Here is a 20,671-nt window from a genome sequence, read left to right on the forward strand (position 1 = left end):
CTGCAGGAATTCATCTTCTTGGTTCTTTCGGTAAAGTCACGTAGAGGGGAAGTATTAAAATAATAAAACATAATAAAATAATTCTCACGACGTTTCGGCCACAACGCAAGCAGCCGTCCTCAGGTGAAACCAGGTCTGTCGAGGCGACAGCTTAATCAAGCGCCTAAGACGCTGTCGCCTCGACAGACCTGGTTTCACCTGAGGACGGCTGCTTGCGTTGTGGCCGAAACGTCGTGAGAATTATTTTTTATGTTTTGTTTGTATTGTTTTATTACTTCCCTTCTACGTGACTTTACCGAAAGAACCAAGAAAATAATTATTGTCCTCACGGAATTATCACAGCTTAATTATCAAACCCTTATGCTGGGGGGGGCTCCTACGATCCACATTTCACCACACACTTCACTACGCCAACATAAACACGCTCTGTCGCATTTTCAGAAGCAGATGTAGCAATTCACTAGCACCGCTTAATCAGGCGCCTAAGTAGAATGCAACACCTTGTGTTGGTCAATGAAGAGCTGTCCAAGACTTTCATCAAATTCGACATGAAATAATATTCTTTAATTACTTCAACCCAATCCAAGCCATACTATCTTGATCGACCTATACCTTATCCCCTTTTTTTTAGCTTCATCCAGGAAAAATATTTTTTCAGGAGGATTTTTAATTGGTAAGTTTGGCAAATTCCATTTGTTTTGCACATGGGACGGAAAGCATGCAGATGCGTGGATAACACCCAAAGCCTGCCCAGATGGATTCAGAACCCATTTGCCAAAATACCATCTCCTGGCTACCTCACAGTTTGGGAGTTTGAAAACTCTGTCATCAACTGACCCTTGCCTCCAGAGTTCTGGATTACACACATATCAGCCTCTTAAGTCCAGGCATCTAAGCTGCTCTATCAACAAACTTGCCTCTCCATCAGAGGTCGCAAACGAGTTTTGATTCCTTACCAGTACCCGTACCCGGCCGCACCAGGGTCGCAAACGGGTACCCGTACCCGTACCCTACCCGATACCCGGCTACCCGTACCCGACCGGGTACGGGTAGGGTACGGGTATCGGGTACCCCATTGCGATCTCAGGGATGAAGCCATGTTGCAGGCATGGGTGGGTTGATTCTAGGAACTTGAATTGTGAAAAGAGACAAGACGTTGGGGAATGAGTGACAAACGGTGACTCACCAGTGACTCACGGCCAACCCGTACCCGTACCCGGCCGGGAACCCGGCCGGGTACGGGTAGCCGGGTATCGGGTAGGGTACGGGTATCGGGTGCCCGGTTGCGACCTCTGCTCTCCATTAAAAGTGGAGAATAAGTTTGAGACTGTCAAATAAAAAAAGAGCAAGGCAACAGGGCTTTTGGCAATGAATCTCACATTGCGAAATTCAGCCATAACCCCGGGGGGGCAAGAGTGAGGAGGATTTTAATTCCTTTCACAAATATTAAAAAGGACAACCACACCCTTCAGAGAGTATGCCGACACATGCCTGGAGAGTGTGTCAAATAGGAAATGGTTCGCAAACTTGCCAGAGATTGAAAGCAAGGTTCGTGCATGTATTTGTAGCCGTTTACCATGCACCAAAGTGAAATCTTACAACCTGGAAATCCACCTATGCTGCTATAGCAAATCCAGTTCAACTCCTAAAACAGTTGTGGGCTACACATATGGGAGAGTGAACAGTTGTCTGCAAACGTGCAGAGTGCACACGGGTCCAGGTAGCCTCTAAAATTCCTAACAGCGTGCTTCAGCTGCACCGAACCTCACAAAAATAATATTCAGGGCCTACCTTGGCTCCTCCCACCCTCAACCAGTATATATACAAATACTGTTTCTTGGAATTTCTCTCACTTGATACAGCTATCGTGCTGTGACGGTTCCACCTGAAGACGGTCTCTCACTTGATACAGCTATCGTGCTGTGACGGTTCCACCTGAAGACGGAAGCTTGTGTTGCCTCCGAAACGTCGTGATTTTTATTTTATTTTTATTTTACTTTTATTAATTTAAATTTTTTACCTACGTGACTTTACCGAAAAAACCTAAGAATATAGCCTCTAAAAGTCACATGTGTTCATCATCATCAGCGCTGACACACAAGTGAATTGCGATGACTTGGGGTAAGTGAGGGGGTAGTGTCCATACACAGAATTGTCATCACTATGTGAGCATTAGTGGTAAGAGAGCTGGCCACCACCACCACAGGCTGATAAAAAATCAAGTCTGTGACCTATAAGCGATCGAATCCTATCATTATCACCGGCAGCAGACTGAGTTGCTCAAATTGGACACCAAGGACACGCAAGAATGATGATGGAAGGGCAACTGAGCTGTCACTATCGTGCACACACGTGACACACTTTTGCCACGTTTCTTACAGGGCTTTGGCGAGACACGCCGCATGAAGATCTGATAAAATCCCAGGTGTTTGCCGGCATCTCATGTGTTACTGTTTCAAATGATTTTGCTGTGAGCTGTTGAAGAAAATGCACGCTGTTAGGTGTTTTGGCATTTGCTTCGTCCTTCACATACTCACAACATCACAATCACGCAAATCAAGCTGCTGTCGAATTATAATGATGTTTTAACGGTTGATTGCTCCATGGACGCACTGTTTACTGCAAGGTGGCCACACTTGCGTTTCTGAAGCCCACCGGGCAGGTGCTTGTAAATGCTAAAAGTAGAGCATGGGAAGGATGTTTACATGTTTACACCGTCACAAAGGTTGAGGTTCCTGTTGTTAGACGTGCCAATCATTGGGAGGATTTTGTAAACACTCCTGTGAATGAGGCTTCTCACCAAAACGTGATGGATGTGTGTGTAAACAGTGTGCAACACAATGCCAAAATGGTTTCCATGTGTGTGCTCTTACTTCTTACAAGAGCACTCTTGTTTTCTGTACCAACTCGAATGTTTATAAATTCATCCCGGCATTTGCATTAGCTCTTAAAGTCAGGTCTTACGGTACCGCTCGTGTATCCACAACCTCCCGCGCCTTCCGTAAGTCTGCTTTGCCTAAACATTTCAAAGATATTTTCCAGAAATGCATTTATTTATTTAACTATCGCAGTGTTTGCCCACGCAACGGGAAAACGCTGTACGGCACACGCTCGACATCCTGGATACAACAAAAAAAACCTATGCATAATTTGCGTGGAGCAAATTATGCTCAAATAAAACCGATTTAACTTTCTACAAGGGCAGGCAACGCAGGATCTTGCACATTACTCGTGTTAGCTTCACACCTCGACCAGCTGCTCACCCATCACCCACACCCCATGAGCAGACTAAGGCACACCATGAAACCTTAATGCCCATTAACCCTCCGTTAAACCGTAGCCAATGTGTCCCATTATTAATTAATTTGCAGCAATAACTAAAAATGCCCCGCGTCTATAACAAGTTCCGTAATTTATTCCAGCGTTAAAGTCGGCTACCCGTCGTCGTGGCGACCACATTATCAACTCGCGCCGCTCTGCTCAAGAGTTTAAAAGCGTTTCCATACTCCTCGGAAAGGCCCATGCTCAGTGTGACATCCATATTCAATTTCCAGATATGGTATAGATCCAGAAAAAACATCGTAAACGAAATACAGGCTCATGGGAAGGTACTAAAAAAAATTGAGATAATTATGGACCATACAAGCCAAATGGACATATTTGAAATATGTATTTGACAGCATGGCAATTTCATTTTACAACACTCGCTTGAATAAACATTTCCCCCCTCCACCCCCGCTTAATTGATACCTGCAGTGAGGTAGCCGACACGAAGGTGGTTTGTGTGTGGGTATGAGATATGGCCAGGCTGAAATAGAATGCATATTTACAGCCTTAGGCGCACACTAACAAAGTCTCCAGTCATCGCACGAGTCCAACAAGGCACGGTCATGGCGAGCTACATGCTGGAGCAAGGCGAAACAGAAAAGTCCGGCCATCCTACTCAACATTCTACACTTTGTATCAACACAACGCTCGCACGGCGCGCTCAGATCCAGAAAGACACGCACAAGTGCATTCATAAAGGGCCCCGCTTCCTGTTTCAATGCAAGCATCATTTCAATGGCTAGAGCAATGCCGTGCACATACCAAGTACGCACGTAGACACTTTCTCATGGCGTGTGACTCCATCTACGGAAGATTATCACCTTCGAACAGCTAATGCTGCAAACAAGACCCAGAAAGCTCACTGGATGGTCCGAACATTTCTTTACTTTTCAGCTTAGCAAGCGAGAAGAAAAATCTAATTTTCACATTGTAAAGCCTGGGCGATGGATCACGGTGCAATTACGTGTTTTGAGCGAGTAGTTCATCACGATTAAATTGCCCTTCAGCACATTTGCTGAAAAAAAGAAGCCCAGAGTGCATTTAATTGCTAGCAGGCACTCAGTGTGGTTGGCCAGAACTGGGAAATACTGCGGTTTACAACATTGAAAAGTGCAATTTGAGATTGCCAAAAGATGGTATTTTTATAATTGAGACATTTGTGACGCAAATACGAATAGTATCTTCTCAACTCATATACACGTGTAACATAAATGCACGTCCGATTATTACTTTTGGCTACTTACGGTGTGGACGAAGTTCAACATACATACAAGTGAACATAAATGCACTGCACTTGCTTATTGAATATTTGTGAATAAAAATTTAGCAAAGAGGCTATTGCCATCAGAAATATTCGATGCATGATCTTTAAAAAGCATAAGAGCAAAATAAATAATTGGTCCAAGTTTTGTTTTCCACATACAACATGACACAAGAAGTCAAACCTGCCATATTATATAGCGTCTGCATACACTTCCATATATGGCTTGTAGGCATATAACAGAAGCATCGATTGGTTAACTAAAATAGATCTTTATGCTCCCGATACATGAACAGAATCTTGCTAGCAAAAGTAAATTATTTTCAATTTGTGCAAAATTGTACGTAAAATTATATGGTAATAGAGTGATGAAAACAATGCAAACGGTACAGTGAAGTGAAGCCTAAGTGTAATCGATTCCTGACCCTGAATCAAGATAATTCACCCGAATTGCAGTGGGGGTGCATCGTTACATTCATAAAGTCCTGAAAATACGACTACAATACGACTTCGTTTAACAGCGTGTCTAAATACGTCACGGGAAACATACGTATATAAACCTATCACATTGTGACACCGAGCAAAGAATACCAGTGACATATGCACGGCGTCGTACAACTATGACGGCACGGACGCGGTGATCCTCACCGGCCTGGTTGGTGGTGAGCGACACGGACACGGCCTTGGGCGGCGCGGGGCTGAGCCGCGAGACCCCGTTGAGCGCCTCGATGCGGAAGGTGTAGTTGGTGTGCGCCAGCAGGTGCGCGATGGTGACGCCGGGCACCGCGAGGCCCTCGCGCCGCGGCAGGAAGCGCACGCTGTCCCCGCACGGAGCACACGGCGACGCAGCAGCCGCCCCTGTCGTCGCCGCCGCCGCTGTCGTTGACGCCGTCACGGCGGCGGCGTCCCTGCCCCCGCCGCACGTCTGGCACACGAGGCGGTAGCTCACGTCGCCGCGGCCCCCGCTGTCCAGGGGAGGGCTCCACTCCAGGATCACCGACGTCTCGTTCACGCTCGAGATCACGTTGCGCGCCGCCGACGGGGGGCCTTGTGTCAAGAGCAAATCGTTACACTCACGTTAATAATATAAAATAACAACAGCAACAACGGGCAGCGCTGAATCAAGAAATTGTCGGACGAAGGCGTTCGCATGCTGTTTTATTTTTGGGGATTGTTTGACCATACTTCACTATGTATGTTGAAGTTCTTTCACACTGTATGTAGCCAACCGCGCTAATCGTAGGTGTGGGGTGAGTGACTCTATGGGAACGCTGGGGTCTACTGAGGCTGCACAGTGGCCAGGAGATAGCATCGAAGTAGTGGGTCCTTGAATCTATCCATGCAGAGCTGTGAACTGTTATTAGCATGGTTGGCACCTCCGATTAGCACGGTTGGCTTCGTACGGTCCGAAAGAAGTTCAACATACATACATACGTACATACACTATGCCCTCGTATGTGTAAGTTTTCTCCATTTACTCTGCCAAAGCACTTTTTAATGGAATTTGCCAAAAGTCCAAATTAGGAGTCTCATGCAAAAACTGTCTTAAAACACACTGATGCTTTTATGGATAAATAAAGGATATTATGTGTATTATCTTGTACATGTGTACATAGGGACATTTACATTCCCCTACTTTTCTTAAGGGCAATCATTCAGCAGTGGCTTGATGCACGACTGACACACTGGAGTAGGATAACAGCCATGTCTTGTGTACCTAGAAAATCCTCAATGGACACGCCGTTGTATCGCCACGTCACAAGCAACCCAAACGAGAACACAGCTATTTTTTTGACTTTAATAAAAGTTTAGAGAGTCCTTCTCTATGAGGATGTGTGCCAACAGCCGCTCTCAGCAGTGCCCTGTAAAGTACAAGTGTCTCTTCGCACTGGTTTTAACGTCCCTTTAAACGCATCAGTATCAGCTGTTCCCATCGTGTTTTTTTATGTTTTTACGGTATTGTGAACCTCAGAGCAAAGTCGACACAGTCGCCTTTCATTGAGCATTGTGCAATTACCACGACTCCCTTAGCAATGGGACTTCAACATTCAAACTTGCGAAACGCATTCACAGTTATGCGTGTTCACTTTGTGTGTCTGTTGCTTTTTTTTACCATCCGTATACATTGGGTTCTTTTCACAAAGGCGTTATCAAATATTTGTTCAACATTTAAACACAAAATAATGCCAAAGCACTGCATATTAGGGGGTTGGCCAGTTGAGGTGGCATTTGTTGAGCCAGTTTACATAGAATGTGGATGGGGTCGAATCCTACAGCCGCATGGCACATTCTGTTGGGGGAACTTCCATAGTGTCAGAGCTATACAGGTTGATACTAAAGACCCCCTGACATCACTCCCGACATTATCCCACTGCATGCTAGTGCCGCAGTAAAACTGTGAAAAATGTCGAACTGCCGTGATGCAAGCACATCTCCCACGAGACTCAATTAATCTCATCAGGGTCTCACTCATATAAAAAATACTTTTTACACGCATTTCCAATCGTATAGATATTTTTTAAAGTCTATGTCTTGACACAGCTGGGTAAGCGTGAATATAACGCAAGTCACCACCATTCACCATTGACGCTGCTTTATACCAGTAAAAAAAAGTGAGTGGGGTTGGGCAGTCACGTGGTTAAATGGGACAATGATGGGCGGCGAAGAATAATGATGGAGAGTGGAAGCTGCTCGTGGGAAAGTGGACATGGAGCGGTGAAATCAGCTGACGTGCGAGCGTAACAACCCACTAGTTCATGCTGTTGGATTGTTACAACGCAGAACCACGAGCGATGGCTTATGGAGACCTTCATCCAGCAGTGGATCCATCATCGTTGATGAAATTACCGTAAGGGTACTCAGTAGGCTGAAGTTATGGACAACGGCGAGTCTTCACGGCAGATAGAGGGGGCAGAGAGATTGGCTGGACAGTGTAGTTGGGCCGACGGTGTCACTTACGTGTGCACGGGGAGCTGACAGGGTCAGCTTCTGCCCTGTAGTATCCCGCTTTGCACCCGCAGTGCGTGGATGCGAGTCGAGTGGTGAAGCTCTCTGGGGGACACAGGTCGCACGGCTGCCCTCCCGTCGTGTTCTTGTAGTAGCCGAGTCCGCAGGCTGCAGGCACACGGCACACCACACAACGCTAATACATGAGCCACTCGCAACGCAACACTAATACGCTAGCCACTCGCAATGCTCCAAGCGAGGCACTTCTGTGCTCCTTTAATTAAAGGACGGAAAAATATTCGAGAACATAATTGAGAAAGAAAAAAAACACGTTAACTTCACACTAAATAATGAAACATACAGCAGCATAGATTTCCACAGCTGCGCTCTATGGCTCTGCGGTGTGCCTTTGTGTCGTACTGCTGCATTGCTTGAAGCTCAAAGAGCTGTGCGAAATGTCGGGCATCGTGCCGACCAATACGTGGGCCACAACCCGAAAGCACTCTGGAGAGGAGTTAAGCAACAGCGTATGAGATTAAAATATCAGTTTGGCATGGACTCGTAGCAGAGTATGCCCACGGTTAAAATACGATGACAGTCATTTTACTGCGGTAATTGCATCTCAGCATGTAGGGCTGCTCTAACGACCCTGACGCACTGGACCACGGTGAGACGCAGACCGAGGGGAACCTCTTAATCCGTCAGCTCCTCAAGCAAGCCGTGCATCGTGGATGACCTCACCAGGGCTACACATCATCATCGTCGTAACCATCGTCGTCATCATCATCATGTGCCCGGTACTGGAGAGACATGCGTGTGCGGTGGCAGCAACGCAGAGGAAGATCTCAGCATGTCTAGTGGGACTTACTAAGTTATACGTTTCGTTGTAATTACCACATGTGTATGATGCACTCAACATTCCACCAATTGTAAATATGCGATTTAAAAGCTTCAAAAAATCACGAGCACACATTTCTGTTTTGCTGCCTGTCATGTGGAAACAAGAAATTTCCACTCGAGGGTAGGAGCCGGAAAAAGAATGAGCACCACTGGTCATTGGGCAGGAAGACACCTTGATTTGTTTCCATTTTAACGTGCAGTTCACGGACTAGGTAAAGGTGCAGCGCTGCAATTACTTGCTGACGGGACTACTAACGGAAGGGCCTCCACTAGAGGGAGTCACAGAGAGAACTTGGTCTACTCTTCCACGCTGACCAGACGTCTTGAAATTGGTGGAAGTAGCCACACGTTACCCACTGCACATGACCTGCAGATTGATTGAATGTGGTGTTAACCAAGAAATCCTGCCTGGGGGATTTAATAAATCTGACCATTGTTTCTACTGCTGCACCACGGGATCTATGTCCAGTGCGCTAACCATCACACCAAGGCAGCATCCACGCGTAGAGTAAAATTTAGTTCCATTCATGACAGTGATTCATTGCAACCAACACGCATGCAATGAGCATTGACTAAATGCTGTAAACACATTTTTTCAGTCTACCCAATATAACAGAACTTGCACACTTCAATATATTAACTTCACCAAGAAGGCATCAATAACTTAGAATGCAATAACAACACGTAGTTTTGCCAATTGATTTTTTAAAAAATATATATATATTACTTGTTGGCAAAATCTTGTTGGGGGAAAAAATAAAAAAGACTGAAGAACACATTAAATGTGCCGTCCTGGTAGAATACAAACCATAACCTGCACGCTGATCCCTCTTTTTCATTGGGAAAACCCCGATGTTGGTAAATCAGGTTCGGTGGAAACACTGGGGGGGGGGGGGGTTTATGTAGCATAGCAGGAAAATGTGACCGGGATCCGGAAAGGTTTTGTAATCGCTGGCACATTTCAAGTCCCTGCAGCCCCAGACGAGACAGCTCCGTGATCACTGTAGCAGGAACTCAAGCGGGGCGCGCTGGCGTGGCGCTGTGGAATGTCCCGCGTTATAGACATTCAACAAACGCAGCTCGGCAAGTGCACTCGAGGTATACGACGAAGGAGGACGAAGACAAAAAAAGGATTTCGCTCAAAAAACCACGACATCTGCTAATTCCCGGAGCTTTAGTGCACGGCGATTAACTTTGGGAGAGGGTGGAGAAATTCCTCGTTTTGTTTTCTCAAGCGCCGAGGGTGCGTTACTAACCACCTTGACACATAATGAGCTTTTCTCGACTCGAAGTCTTTCTTTTGATGCCCCATCCTTTCAAGGATGCTCGGAGATGCCAAGTCATTCTGAAAAGCCGAGTGCACAGGGCTGTTCCGTGACCACTTCCTTCATTATACTGCTTTGCTACGGCACGTGAACCTTGAACACACCTGTAGGCGTGCTTGCATTTCAAACCTTTAACCGGTCTCATTGAACAGCTCTCATGATCACTGGTACCCTACACTAGTTCTGTAAATATTAAACACGAGTTTATAGCCACGTGTCAATCCAATGCTCTGGAGGGTGAAGGCTTTGCCATGCCACCATCAGTCAATAAGGACTGTACGACTAAAATTCACCACAACTTGAGCAGGACTGGTTGGTGACTTAGGGTGCCCAGGACGAGATCAGATATCACTCGACAATGATGTTAGCCATGGCAGGGAACTGAAATCCGGTTGCCAGGTTCACATCATTGTGCATTATTTAATGATGTATGTATTACAGTAATCAAGACTATTTAGTCATACGAACAACACGTTGACGTGTCAAGGCATTTGTATGCCACTAGATTAAATTTAAGATAGTCTTTTACTATGATTGGAACACCTATATTTTTGGTATAAAATGAAACAGGTTGTACGAGAACCAATTAATGTTATTCTTACCCAAGCAATCAGTGCCCACCCAAACCAACTGAGAAAGGGGATCTCTTGTAAAATTTGTGGGTTTCAGTGGCCCCCCCCCCAAAACCTCCAAGTGTTGCCACTGCCTAAAGGGCACAGTGACTCTACCAAAGCCTTCGTTGGGATGTTTTAAAGGGGAGCAGCTCTGGGATCCGTTTGGCCTCAGATATTGTGTGAACACAGCAATCTTCTGGGGCATCGCATGGAGTCGCATTGAGAACAACATTGCCCGGAGCCGATGTTGTATTCACAATGGAGTGCGCTCTCATTGTCCAAGAGACATTACTACTGCCCTTTTGACATCTCTGAATAAGAATTGTCACCCGCAATCTCAACATCTTGCTCTTGATCGAAGAGTACAGTGCACGGTAAAATTACGCTGGTAAACCTCACATTTAGTGAGGCTCTGCTGTGAAAATAATAGCAGATTGAATACTGATTAATTGTCTTGCACGTGATTTTGGTACGTACAATGTATGCCTCCTTATGGCTTGACATTCGCTACACTGGATAACACATACCCACCTTAGGGGAATTATTTAACCGCATCAAGTACAATACAGTACTCTCAAAGCCACAGATTACAGTAAAGAAAGGGCCTATATTAAACACTGGACCAGAATAAATGTTGTGCACATTCGTATAAGAAATATAAACTTACGTTACATCTTCAAAGTGAAGGTGTTAGTTTAGCTACACAGTATTTATAGCATTGCAGTAGTATTGCATTTTCCACCATTTATGATTGCAACAAAGTATTCCCAAATCAATTCAGATGCAGCAGTGGATTTTTTAAAATATTATTTTTGGAATCTTACATGCAGACGCTACACCTGCGGAAGCCAGGTCCATACATCCCGGGACAAATTATATGTTTCCTCCAAGGAAAGGCGCAAGATGAAGGAGTGTATGCTTAGTTGCTTGAACCTGCCCATCTTATGTCTCATACCGAGGTCATCAAGACAGCTAAGATACTGGCTGACGGATGCGTTCATTTTCACGGCCTTATTTGTTAATGTGTGGACATGTGATACGTTTGTCTGTGAACTTGATTGGAAAATGCACGCCTTCTGCCCAAGGTTGAGAAAACATGGTGTGGAAGGAAGTCTCCGAAACTATTTCCTTGGTTTGTATGTGAGCTTTGCTCGGCTTGAGTACATGATTTTCACACCCACTCTTTTCGTTCTTGAGGCGAGGCATGTTTGCTCAGGCCAATGTTTGCTCAGGACCACCAGAGGTTACGTCATGTTGAAAGGATGGCCGCTCCTGAAAACCTCAACCGTCTGTAATGAATGTGACGTGCTTTGAACATTATACTGAAAGGGCCACATATTTCTTCTTGGTTTGCAATTGCGAAATAATCCCTATAATTTGAATACATATTCTCTTTTCATAAATATATGGCAAAGGCTGTTGATTTCCATTTTTCAAACAAATAAATCAATAGTTTTCATTATCGGGCCAGCAAAGATATAGAGCTTACAAAGACAAGTGATGCCTTGGCTTGCAAAACATGAAGCATGTCCGTTGCATTTCCTGATAATACATACCAACAATAAGCTTTAGTGTTTTAGGTCCTAAAATTCTATGAATACAGATTGTGACCGTCAGGACAATCATCTCAATACAGCACTGTAAGTTGAAATTGGTAAATATTTCCTACTGACGATAACACAAAACTGTAAACATATCTTTTGAAGGGGAACACTATGACCTTGAAAAAAAATTCCCATTTTCATTCTTTTTTTATCAAAGGGCTCTATTTAATCTCACAGATTCAAACAAAATAACTATCAAAGGTCACTTCTATGCTACACAATGCCAGATTGCATTACTACTTTATTCTCATAGATATGATTCATAGGATTTTTTTAAACTACACTTTTTTACGAACATGTTTCTTTTCAATGGAGGGAAAACTGCAGTACCGTACAGGCTAACAATGTGTTATCCAGAAAGGCCTTAGATATGTCATGTCTTGATTTGCCATCTGCACAATGTCTTATTGCACTTTACCAGCGCCCAACGTCAGCAATGAGTGCTGCGTATATCGTATGCGCAGAGTATGTGTTAACTTTGGCAGCTTTTGTATGTCGCAGAAGTTCATACACTCAAATTCGTTATGCAAAGAAAAGTGGAAGTTAATTAAAAAAAATGAAACCGTTTTAAGCTGCCCCTTAGGAAATACTACATTCCAAGAGAAAGTATGTGTTTTGCCATTTTACAAGTGACTGTCCCCTATCATTGAGTGTCCAACCACATTCTGTCAAAGCTGGCTTGTGTGAGGTTAACCAATCTAATAACTCCTCCCAGCGGCACGCTGCCCCGAGCAAAGGTAATTCTTAAAATTAATAATCCCACGACTGTCATTCCTGAGGTTTTCTTGACTCATATAATATATCAGCTCAGAGTCAAGTCTTTGACTCCCAACTGTCACTCACCTTAAGCATTTTTAACTTCATCGTGGGGAAATCCAATGCATGCATGAATCATGCTTACTGTAACACTATCATTACAGGTTACACAGCAGCATCGCAGGACTAAAACACGCCACCACATGGAAAGAATCTCACTTACATTGAACACTCAATGTTTCTCTGGCACACAGCTATTCCACCCATCAAAATTGGTTTACGCCCTGTGGACACTCGAGAAAACACACCCAGTTCACGGAAGCACAAAGCCATCAAAGGGGTTTGCACCGACACGATTGGAATTTCAAAATTGCTTTTTCTCCTCCAAAGCAGCTCACCTCGGCACTGGCTGCCCGCAGCCTCGTAGCCGGCGTGGCACACGCACAGCCCGATGGGCACGAGCCACTCGCCGTCCGTGCTGCAGTGCATCCTGGGGTCGGCCGCGGCCACGGCGTTGGGCACGCACGAGCCGCGCACCTCGACGAGCGGCGACGACAGCGCGTTCGCCACCGTGTCGGGGAAGCGGGCGAGGTCGCGCACCACTGCCGGGCACTTCTTGTAGTAGACGCGCGCCGACACGAGCGCCACGCACGCGCCCACATCCTGGAAGGCCAGGTAGAAGCCGGGCCAGGAGAGGGGCGGCAGCTCCCGCACCTCCGTGTTGAGCTTGAGCACGCGGTCCTTGACGTCCACGTTGTCGAAGTTGCTGTCGGCCGCGATGGTGCCCACCTTGGCGAAGAGGCTCTCGTCCAGGTTAGCGCTCGAGCCGGAATCGGCCTCGTAGTAGAAGAGGTTGAAGGTCTCCTTGCAGGTGGAGGCGACGCCGGCCATGCTGCCACAGTCGCGCAGCGTGAACTTGATCTCCACGTAGACGCGCTGGGCCCGTTCGCGAGCGATCCAGCGCGTCCGCAGCCAGTTGTTCTGGTTGGGCTTCACCACGTTGCACACCTGGTAGGCTTGAATCAGCGCCGTTTGGTTGATCTGGATGGCCATCTCTTCCCACTGTTGAATAAAATACATTTAAACAAAGTTCGCAATGTCAATCCAACTGTTTATGCAATATGCAATCCCATTCGTTTATATGAATTGCACTGTTTTTAATATGTCGCACGTTATAAAATGTCCCATTGTGTATTTTTAAAATTTGGCCAAGTTGAATTTCCAACATAGCAAGTTCCTTACTCTGATGCTTGTACCAAGAGGAAGGAATTGCTCTCGCTGGAATTCTGGAATGTCGCATTTGAAAGACATTTTCTAATTTGGGTCATTATACCAGCAGCATACAATAGTCTGACGAATCAACGTTGAATGAATGTGAAACAAACCTACACCCCACCCCTATATCCTCAGTGAACGGTATTGAAGTAAACCTTTCTTCCTGTTTTATTGTTCGTAATCCTAAACAAAAGACGTCCTAAAAAAAACTAACTGCTAGTTCCTGAAAATTCCCCCAACAGCCCAACAAATTCTCTCTGGTCAGGAAACAATACAGTGCTTTTCCTGCCAAGATTATGCCCTCTGCAAGTTTGTACAGTAGTCATTTTATAAGCTCGACAGATTTGCTGATAACCGCCTATCGTGAATACATAAGCGAAACCTTTCCACGAAACCGAATGCATTATTTGAATCGTTGGTTACAAAACTGATCTGTAAATTTGCATCGCCACTAACCGTCGACTGCTCCCAGCTCTCCCACTCATTTTGCTACCTCCAATGAGGAATTGAAAACATCCTGCTCAAATGAGTTCGCGTCCCTCTTCCTTCCTCCCTCTGGGTTCCCCATCCGCCCCGCACGACTGCACTCACCCCAGTGGTGGGCGTTGCTTCCCATCCGAGTTGTCCGAAATTTTTTGTTGTATCCAGCAAGTTCACTGTGAAAATGCAGAACAATTCGAAACATGCACACACAGGCGCACAGACGCACATTACATACCGTTTGTTAATTTATTTGAAAAGGAGATGCGTGCCATGACAGATTTGAATGCACTTTATGAGCTTTTTTCAAGTCATGGGACATGACTTGAAAGGCGATTTGCAAGTAGAAAAATCTGGTTATTGGACACTGGTTTGTGGTTTCATTATTTCCTCGTTAAATCTACACATGCTATGATGCATCTGCCTTGCAGTGGGAGGTACCCCAGAAGATTATTCAGTGTACACCTTCGCCACGGTAATTACAGGTTCATTGATCAGTCAGGTGTGTTGATTGAGGCAACACGTGCTCATTAATCCTTACAGGTGCCCAGTCCTACAGCTATTGGTGGTGATTATCCTAAAATAACGCACTAATCCTCTAGGGTACGGTCCTTTGAAAATCGGTATGGACCTCTCTTGGTCCGGGTGACTATTTCACACAAAATCCCATTAATTAAAAGGAATTAACAAAAATCGGATTTTGAAAGATTAAAGAATCATGCAAGTTGGGAAAACCTCGTAAAATGGCTGCGCTTCCAACTACAAGATGGTCCAGATGTCTTGTGCCCCCCACCCCCAATCAATTGATCCCTAACATTGTTTTACCTTTGCTTATTCATTTATATTTTCACACCCAATGTTTTCCAATATTATTACGTTTTAGAGGATTAAATGCGGGTCACAAGACATCTGGAACACTATGTACAGTCCTCCATCTGACTATTTGCGTCTCGGTTTTCTTGAAATGAATTCTGAAAAAGCTGCATTTTGCCCTGCCTCGAGCAAGCACTGAGCTCCCTGTCTTTATTTACCTTAGACCACCATGGGATTGTCTCCGTCGTTTATAATAATGCCAAAGCAGCAAAATAAAATTACACAAACCGTTTGACAGATCAATAACCAATGCATGCAAAATTAACTGTTACCATTGTACTCTATGAAAATATATTAAACCCTTTTTTTTGTTATAAATGTAACCGTTATGTAACACTACACAGCATACAATTGTTATTAGAGCCTTTGATTTTATAATGAAGCTAAGGAATGCAAAGTTAGTTGCTGGCCTTAACCAATTAAGAGCAAAGTTCGCTGGAATTAAAGGTCACAAAAGCGCACGGAATAATAAAATTTAACAGGCGAGTTTCCATTCCAGTTTCCAGGGGTAAACTATCCACGCGATATATAGAATGACTTTACATCAGAGCCTTAGTTTAATACTTTATACAGCATTTATTATATTAATAATAATAAAAACAGTAATATGGAGAAACTCGGTGGCTTTCTATTTCACTCAGGGTCTCTCTCAATGTGTAATTTAGTTTTTACAGCAACTTATTCTCAGAATCATGAGTGAAAAATTCCACAATTATTTTGCTGAAATGCATTTTACAGCGGCTTCCATATATACATACATGATTGAAAATCACAAAATAGTATTGTCCACATTTTTAAATGCACTCATCTGCAGTATTTACTGTAATGAACAATACCAATTAATTTCACGAAAGTCAGCTCTATATTGTAGGTGGTAATTACATTTTCCAGTTGATGATCCGAGTTCCATTTATATTTCTGGCATACTTTAAAAGATCTAATGAGCAAATGGCAGGGCAAAGTAAAAAATAAGAAAGAGGGAGTGAGATAAGGGGCCAGATAAAGACGGTTTCAACATCACACCAGTGCCTCTCGAGGTATGATTAGAGCATCAATGAATGGCACTTCATTTGAGTAAGTGTGATCCGGGAAAGCGAAACAGGCACGAGCTAAATTTGCAAAGGGTATAAATTCTGCATTGGGTCTTTGATGGACGGTTTTCTCCCTTCACTGACTCACTCGCTTGACAAGTCTCAACGGGCACTCGACACCAGATCCCGATGTGGCTTTCATCCCCAGATCACAACACAAAACCTCAATATGCGCACGTTACTATTTGTGGCATACCATGCAATCATTTAACACGAGTCACGTGCTACAAGCACACGACACTGTGGAGTGGCGGGTGAGCAATGGTGCAGTGGTTAGCGTACTGGGCTCTGATCCACAGCGACCCGAGGTTGTTAGAAGCTAGATCCTCGGTCACGGCTAACACCAGTGGCGAGTGATACGTGATTCAGGTCTTCGCCTTCCCCTCCCCCACTCCCTCCACGCACCTTCACCAACCCGCATGGTGAAGCATGGTCGGCAAACAACCCCTATGACTGACACAATGTGCTGAGCCGGGTATTCATCCAGCAGAGGATTGACGTTATTTACAGGGGAAAAAAATGAATAAATAATTTCCACCACGAATCTAAAAGAAACATTTAAAGTAAAGGATGGTCCAGATGTTTTGTGACTCCCAATTCGTTGATCCCTAACATCTTTTTTCCTTTGCTTATTGATTTCTGTTTTATCACCCATTGGTATAGAAAAACATGAAGCTTCAGGGAATGAAACGGGGGAGCAACTTCATCTGGACTCCCTTGTACAATGCATCTATACTTGGCATTTCAAAGACACATTACGCAGATTTATTTTCAAGTTTACAATACCGAATACCCTGGCTGCTCAATAAAAAAGCAAGTGGAACAAAAAAGTTAAGTATCGATGTAGGTTTAAATTGTTAAGTGTACGTTCGTGCCAATTTAAACTACTGCATATCACGATAACGTAAGCCTTTGAAAAAGCCATTATTCGCGATAATCACGTGAAGAAAAATAACCTCTTCACCTGGATTGCGCCAAAGAGCCACGGATGGCCATGCGCCCGAATTTCATTGCAGCTTAAATTATAACGCGACATCTCTTACATTCTCACGCGCCCGCAAGCGTCGAATGTTCGTCCTTGCTAACGGCCTCCGGAGGAAGAGGAGACCGTGTCCACGTGCGTTTACGATTCGCCATCAGCCATGTCCAATCCACTGCTGGATGATGGCACGCAACAACCCACCTAGCAGGTCAGCTGCACGCAGACCCGTTTCACCGCTACATATCCGACGCGTGTGAGTGTACTGCGTTTAATAAGCCCTCAGAATAAGTAGTATACTGCAAGTAAAATGAGTAAAAATAGATTGCCGTGGTGAGAGTGTGTGTACATCAATAAAATGATGTGTAATATATGACGTTAACAGGTTATGATTATTTTTGTGGGGTCACAATTGCAGGTAGGATGAACACAATGGCATCAAAGGACGGCATTTATCTACAATGCACATGCATATTCTTTGGGTATTTGGGTAAAGTCACGAAGATGGTTCAAAGAAAATAACAAAAAGCTCCTCCTTGTGACGATCGCTTGTGTTGTGATCGAAACGTCGTAGTTTTTTTACAAATTTTCTATGAACCATCCACGTGACGTTACCGAAAGACCCAAAGAATATGAATTCCTGCAGTCACGAAAGCTTTAAGTCAAGATTGAATACACTCGAACAGAAAACGACGCATCGTGCATACGCATCACCTGCCTGGCTTAAACAGATAACAATCACGGAAGCAGAGTTAGAAAATTGTATCAGTTTAACCAGATACCACTGACAATGCTTTGTGTTTAGTTTTCTGTACCCCCCCCAACACCACCGATTCGCACGGTTGGCCACGTACGGTGCGAATGAAGTTGAACACACGCAAGGCTTGACACAATGCGGTAGGTTGGACATCAGGGAATACAGCTATGCAGATTACAACCTGTGCAATAGGGTACATTTCTAACGATGTTCAGGTAGCAAATTAATGTAGCACGTGACATTCAGCTGCTGAGATCGCATCATCCATTGGGGCAAATGTGACTAACATCCCGCTGTCAATTATAATGAAACTCTTAACCGCTGGAGCTCTATTGTTGCACTTTGTACATGAATATGTGTTTACTTGGCGAAAGCGCATTCAATTAAGCATGAGTGTACTGGTAAAATTTTTGTATATTTACAGCGTATAGCATTGTATTGATACCCCCCCCCAAAAAACCAAGCCTGGATGGAACGTTGGCGCAATGCGCTATGAACTCGTCCTGCCAGAGTTGGATCACCAGGTCCTAGCCCCTCCAACACCCCAACTTCATTAACAAGATAGTGACCAGCGTGGTGAAGTATGATCACACAAGCTCCCCCGTGATCAACCGCGCGTGCGAAGACTTTAATCCAGCAAGTAGCTTCACAAACCGCTGACATTGCTCCAATAATGATTGCGCATTTCGTGTGAGAGAGTCAACAGTTGCGAGTACTGCAATGTTTAAAGCGCAGGCGATGATGTTCCGATGACAGACGATGATGACGACTGTGAGGGCAGTAGCAGTGATCGTGATGATGGTGACGGAGTGATGCGCCATCAAACACGTACCTTCGTTCGGAGGGTATGCGTAGCAGCAAGGGCCGGCGAGAATTACAACAGCGAAGGAGAAGGAATGCGTGATGAAGGAAGAACGCATCATCTTTGCTGGAGGAGGCTTGGGATTTAACTTCCGACAGCGCTGAGAATCCCTCCTGGCTCTGTCACGCGACTGCTCGGACACTTAAATCGAGACTTGTCTGATTGACTCTCGCCGGGGAACTCCCCCAGTCAATCAATCGGTCTGAAGTTAGGATGGGGACTCTTCTCAACACGAGAGACCACAGTGGGGGATCTTCGCGTGACGGTGACAATGGTGGTGGTGATGGGGTGGTTCGTCTGTGCTGACTTCTTATTGGCGGTGGTTCTTGGTGGTCGGACAAGTGGAAGTGTGGTGGTGGTGGCGGTGGAGGTGGTGTCTTCTCGTGTGAGCGAGCTTGCTTGGCGAGGAAGCCGAGCCGCGCACTGGCGCTGCTGCCTTCTTGAGCGAGCGAGGGTTTAACCCACGGCGTCACGACTCGCCAGTGACTGAATGAATGAATGGAATGACGGGGGCGTTTCGCTCCCATTGGGGGCGGACGTTCCAAATATGGGCAAAGACACTCCCAGTTAGCCCCCGTCCCCCCTCCACCCATCTGAGTCTGGACCCACAGGCAAAGATAAAAGACCCCCCCCCCCCATATTAGCCTAGACCAGAGGTCGGCAACTCAACAAAAAACATTTTTTTTTAATAAGTAAAAAAAACCCTCAATACTGTATTTCAAGAGCCGCAATGCATATGAATAGGAGACGGTGGTGCTTAATAAAGAAATAACGTCTCGGACTGCCATGGTCAACTGGACTCCCATGGTCAACTGAACTCCCATGGCCAACTGGATTTCCATGGTTAAATGAACTCCCATAGTGAACTGGACTCCCATGGTCAACTGGATTTCCATGGTCAACTGGACTGTCATGGTCAACTGGACTTCCATGGACAAAAAGAGCCATATTTTTCTTATTCGGAAAAAAACTCAACATTTCAAGAGCCGCATGCATCTCCGGAGCCAGAGGTTGCCAACCAGTATTTGGCTGCTCTACATTACCACACGATAAGCCACTATGTTGAGCTATCATTTGCAGCCAAGTTGCTTATGCAAAAAAAAGTTATATTGCTCAATGGGCCTTACCTGGTCAAATTAAAATAGTTTTTTCGTAACAAATAATACTACAGTTGAAAGGGTAAAAACCTATTACTATATTTTGCCACTGGTAAAGGAGGTCTCATAGTGTAAATGCTTACCCCGAGCTCTCAATACTCTGATAGTGCGCTGTTTTTGAGTTGTACGCCTTTTGGCGTCATCTGGTCCAACACCAATGGAGACTAGGCTCTAAGAAAAGCTGTCTCGGGTGTGGACCGATCAACTTCAAGGACAGTGCATATCATTATCATCATCAGAGTTGTTTCTTTTTGTTTGCATTTTGACTGCTTGTGTTGTGGTTATTGCAAACATGATGCCTTGTCTAAAAGGTGTCAGTTTTTGTACCAGTTGAAAGGGTAAAAACCTATTACTATATTTTGCCACTGGTAAAGGAGGTCTCATAGTGTAAATAATACTGCAGTTTAGTTATGTATTATACACCAATGATGACTCAAGATTAATTGCAGAAATGACCACTGCTT

At 44.9% G+C, this 20,671-nt stretch overlaps 1 protein-coding gene across 1 annotated transcript in view; it reads right to left on the reverse strand.

The window, feature by feature from the left end:
* Positions 1-19,527, reverse strand: part of LOC144721263 (ephrin type-A receptor 4-like) — a 42,107-nt gene extending 22,580 nt beyond the window's left edge. Inside the window, exons 1-5 of the mRNA XM_078598754.1 lie at positions 19,021-19,527; positions 14,600-14,664; positions 13,132-13,795; positions 7,547-7,702; positions 5,237-5,635 (exon numbers count right to left, since the gene is read on the reverse strand). Of these exons, the coding sequence (XP_078454880.1) occupies positions 5,237-5,635; positions 7,547-7,702; positions 13,132-13,795; positions 14,600-14,664; positions 19,021-19,111 (1,375 nt within the window). The 5' untranslated portion in view covers positions 19,112-19,527. The remainder of the gene's footprint in view (positions 1-5,236; positions 5,636-7,546; positions 7,703-13,131; positions 13,796-14,599; positions 14,665-19,020) is intronic.
* Between the last annotated feature and the right edge of the window lie 1,144 nt (positions 19,528-20,671).

The sequence above is a fragment of the Lampetra planeri genome, chromosome 11, assembly GCF_965212315.1.
Source record: "Lampetra planeri chromosome 11, kcLamPlan1.2.h2, whole genome shotgun sequence".
Classification (NCBI taxonomy): Eukaryota; Metazoa; Chordata; class Hyperoartia; order Petromyzontiformes; family Petromyzontidae; genus Lampetra; species Lampetra planeri.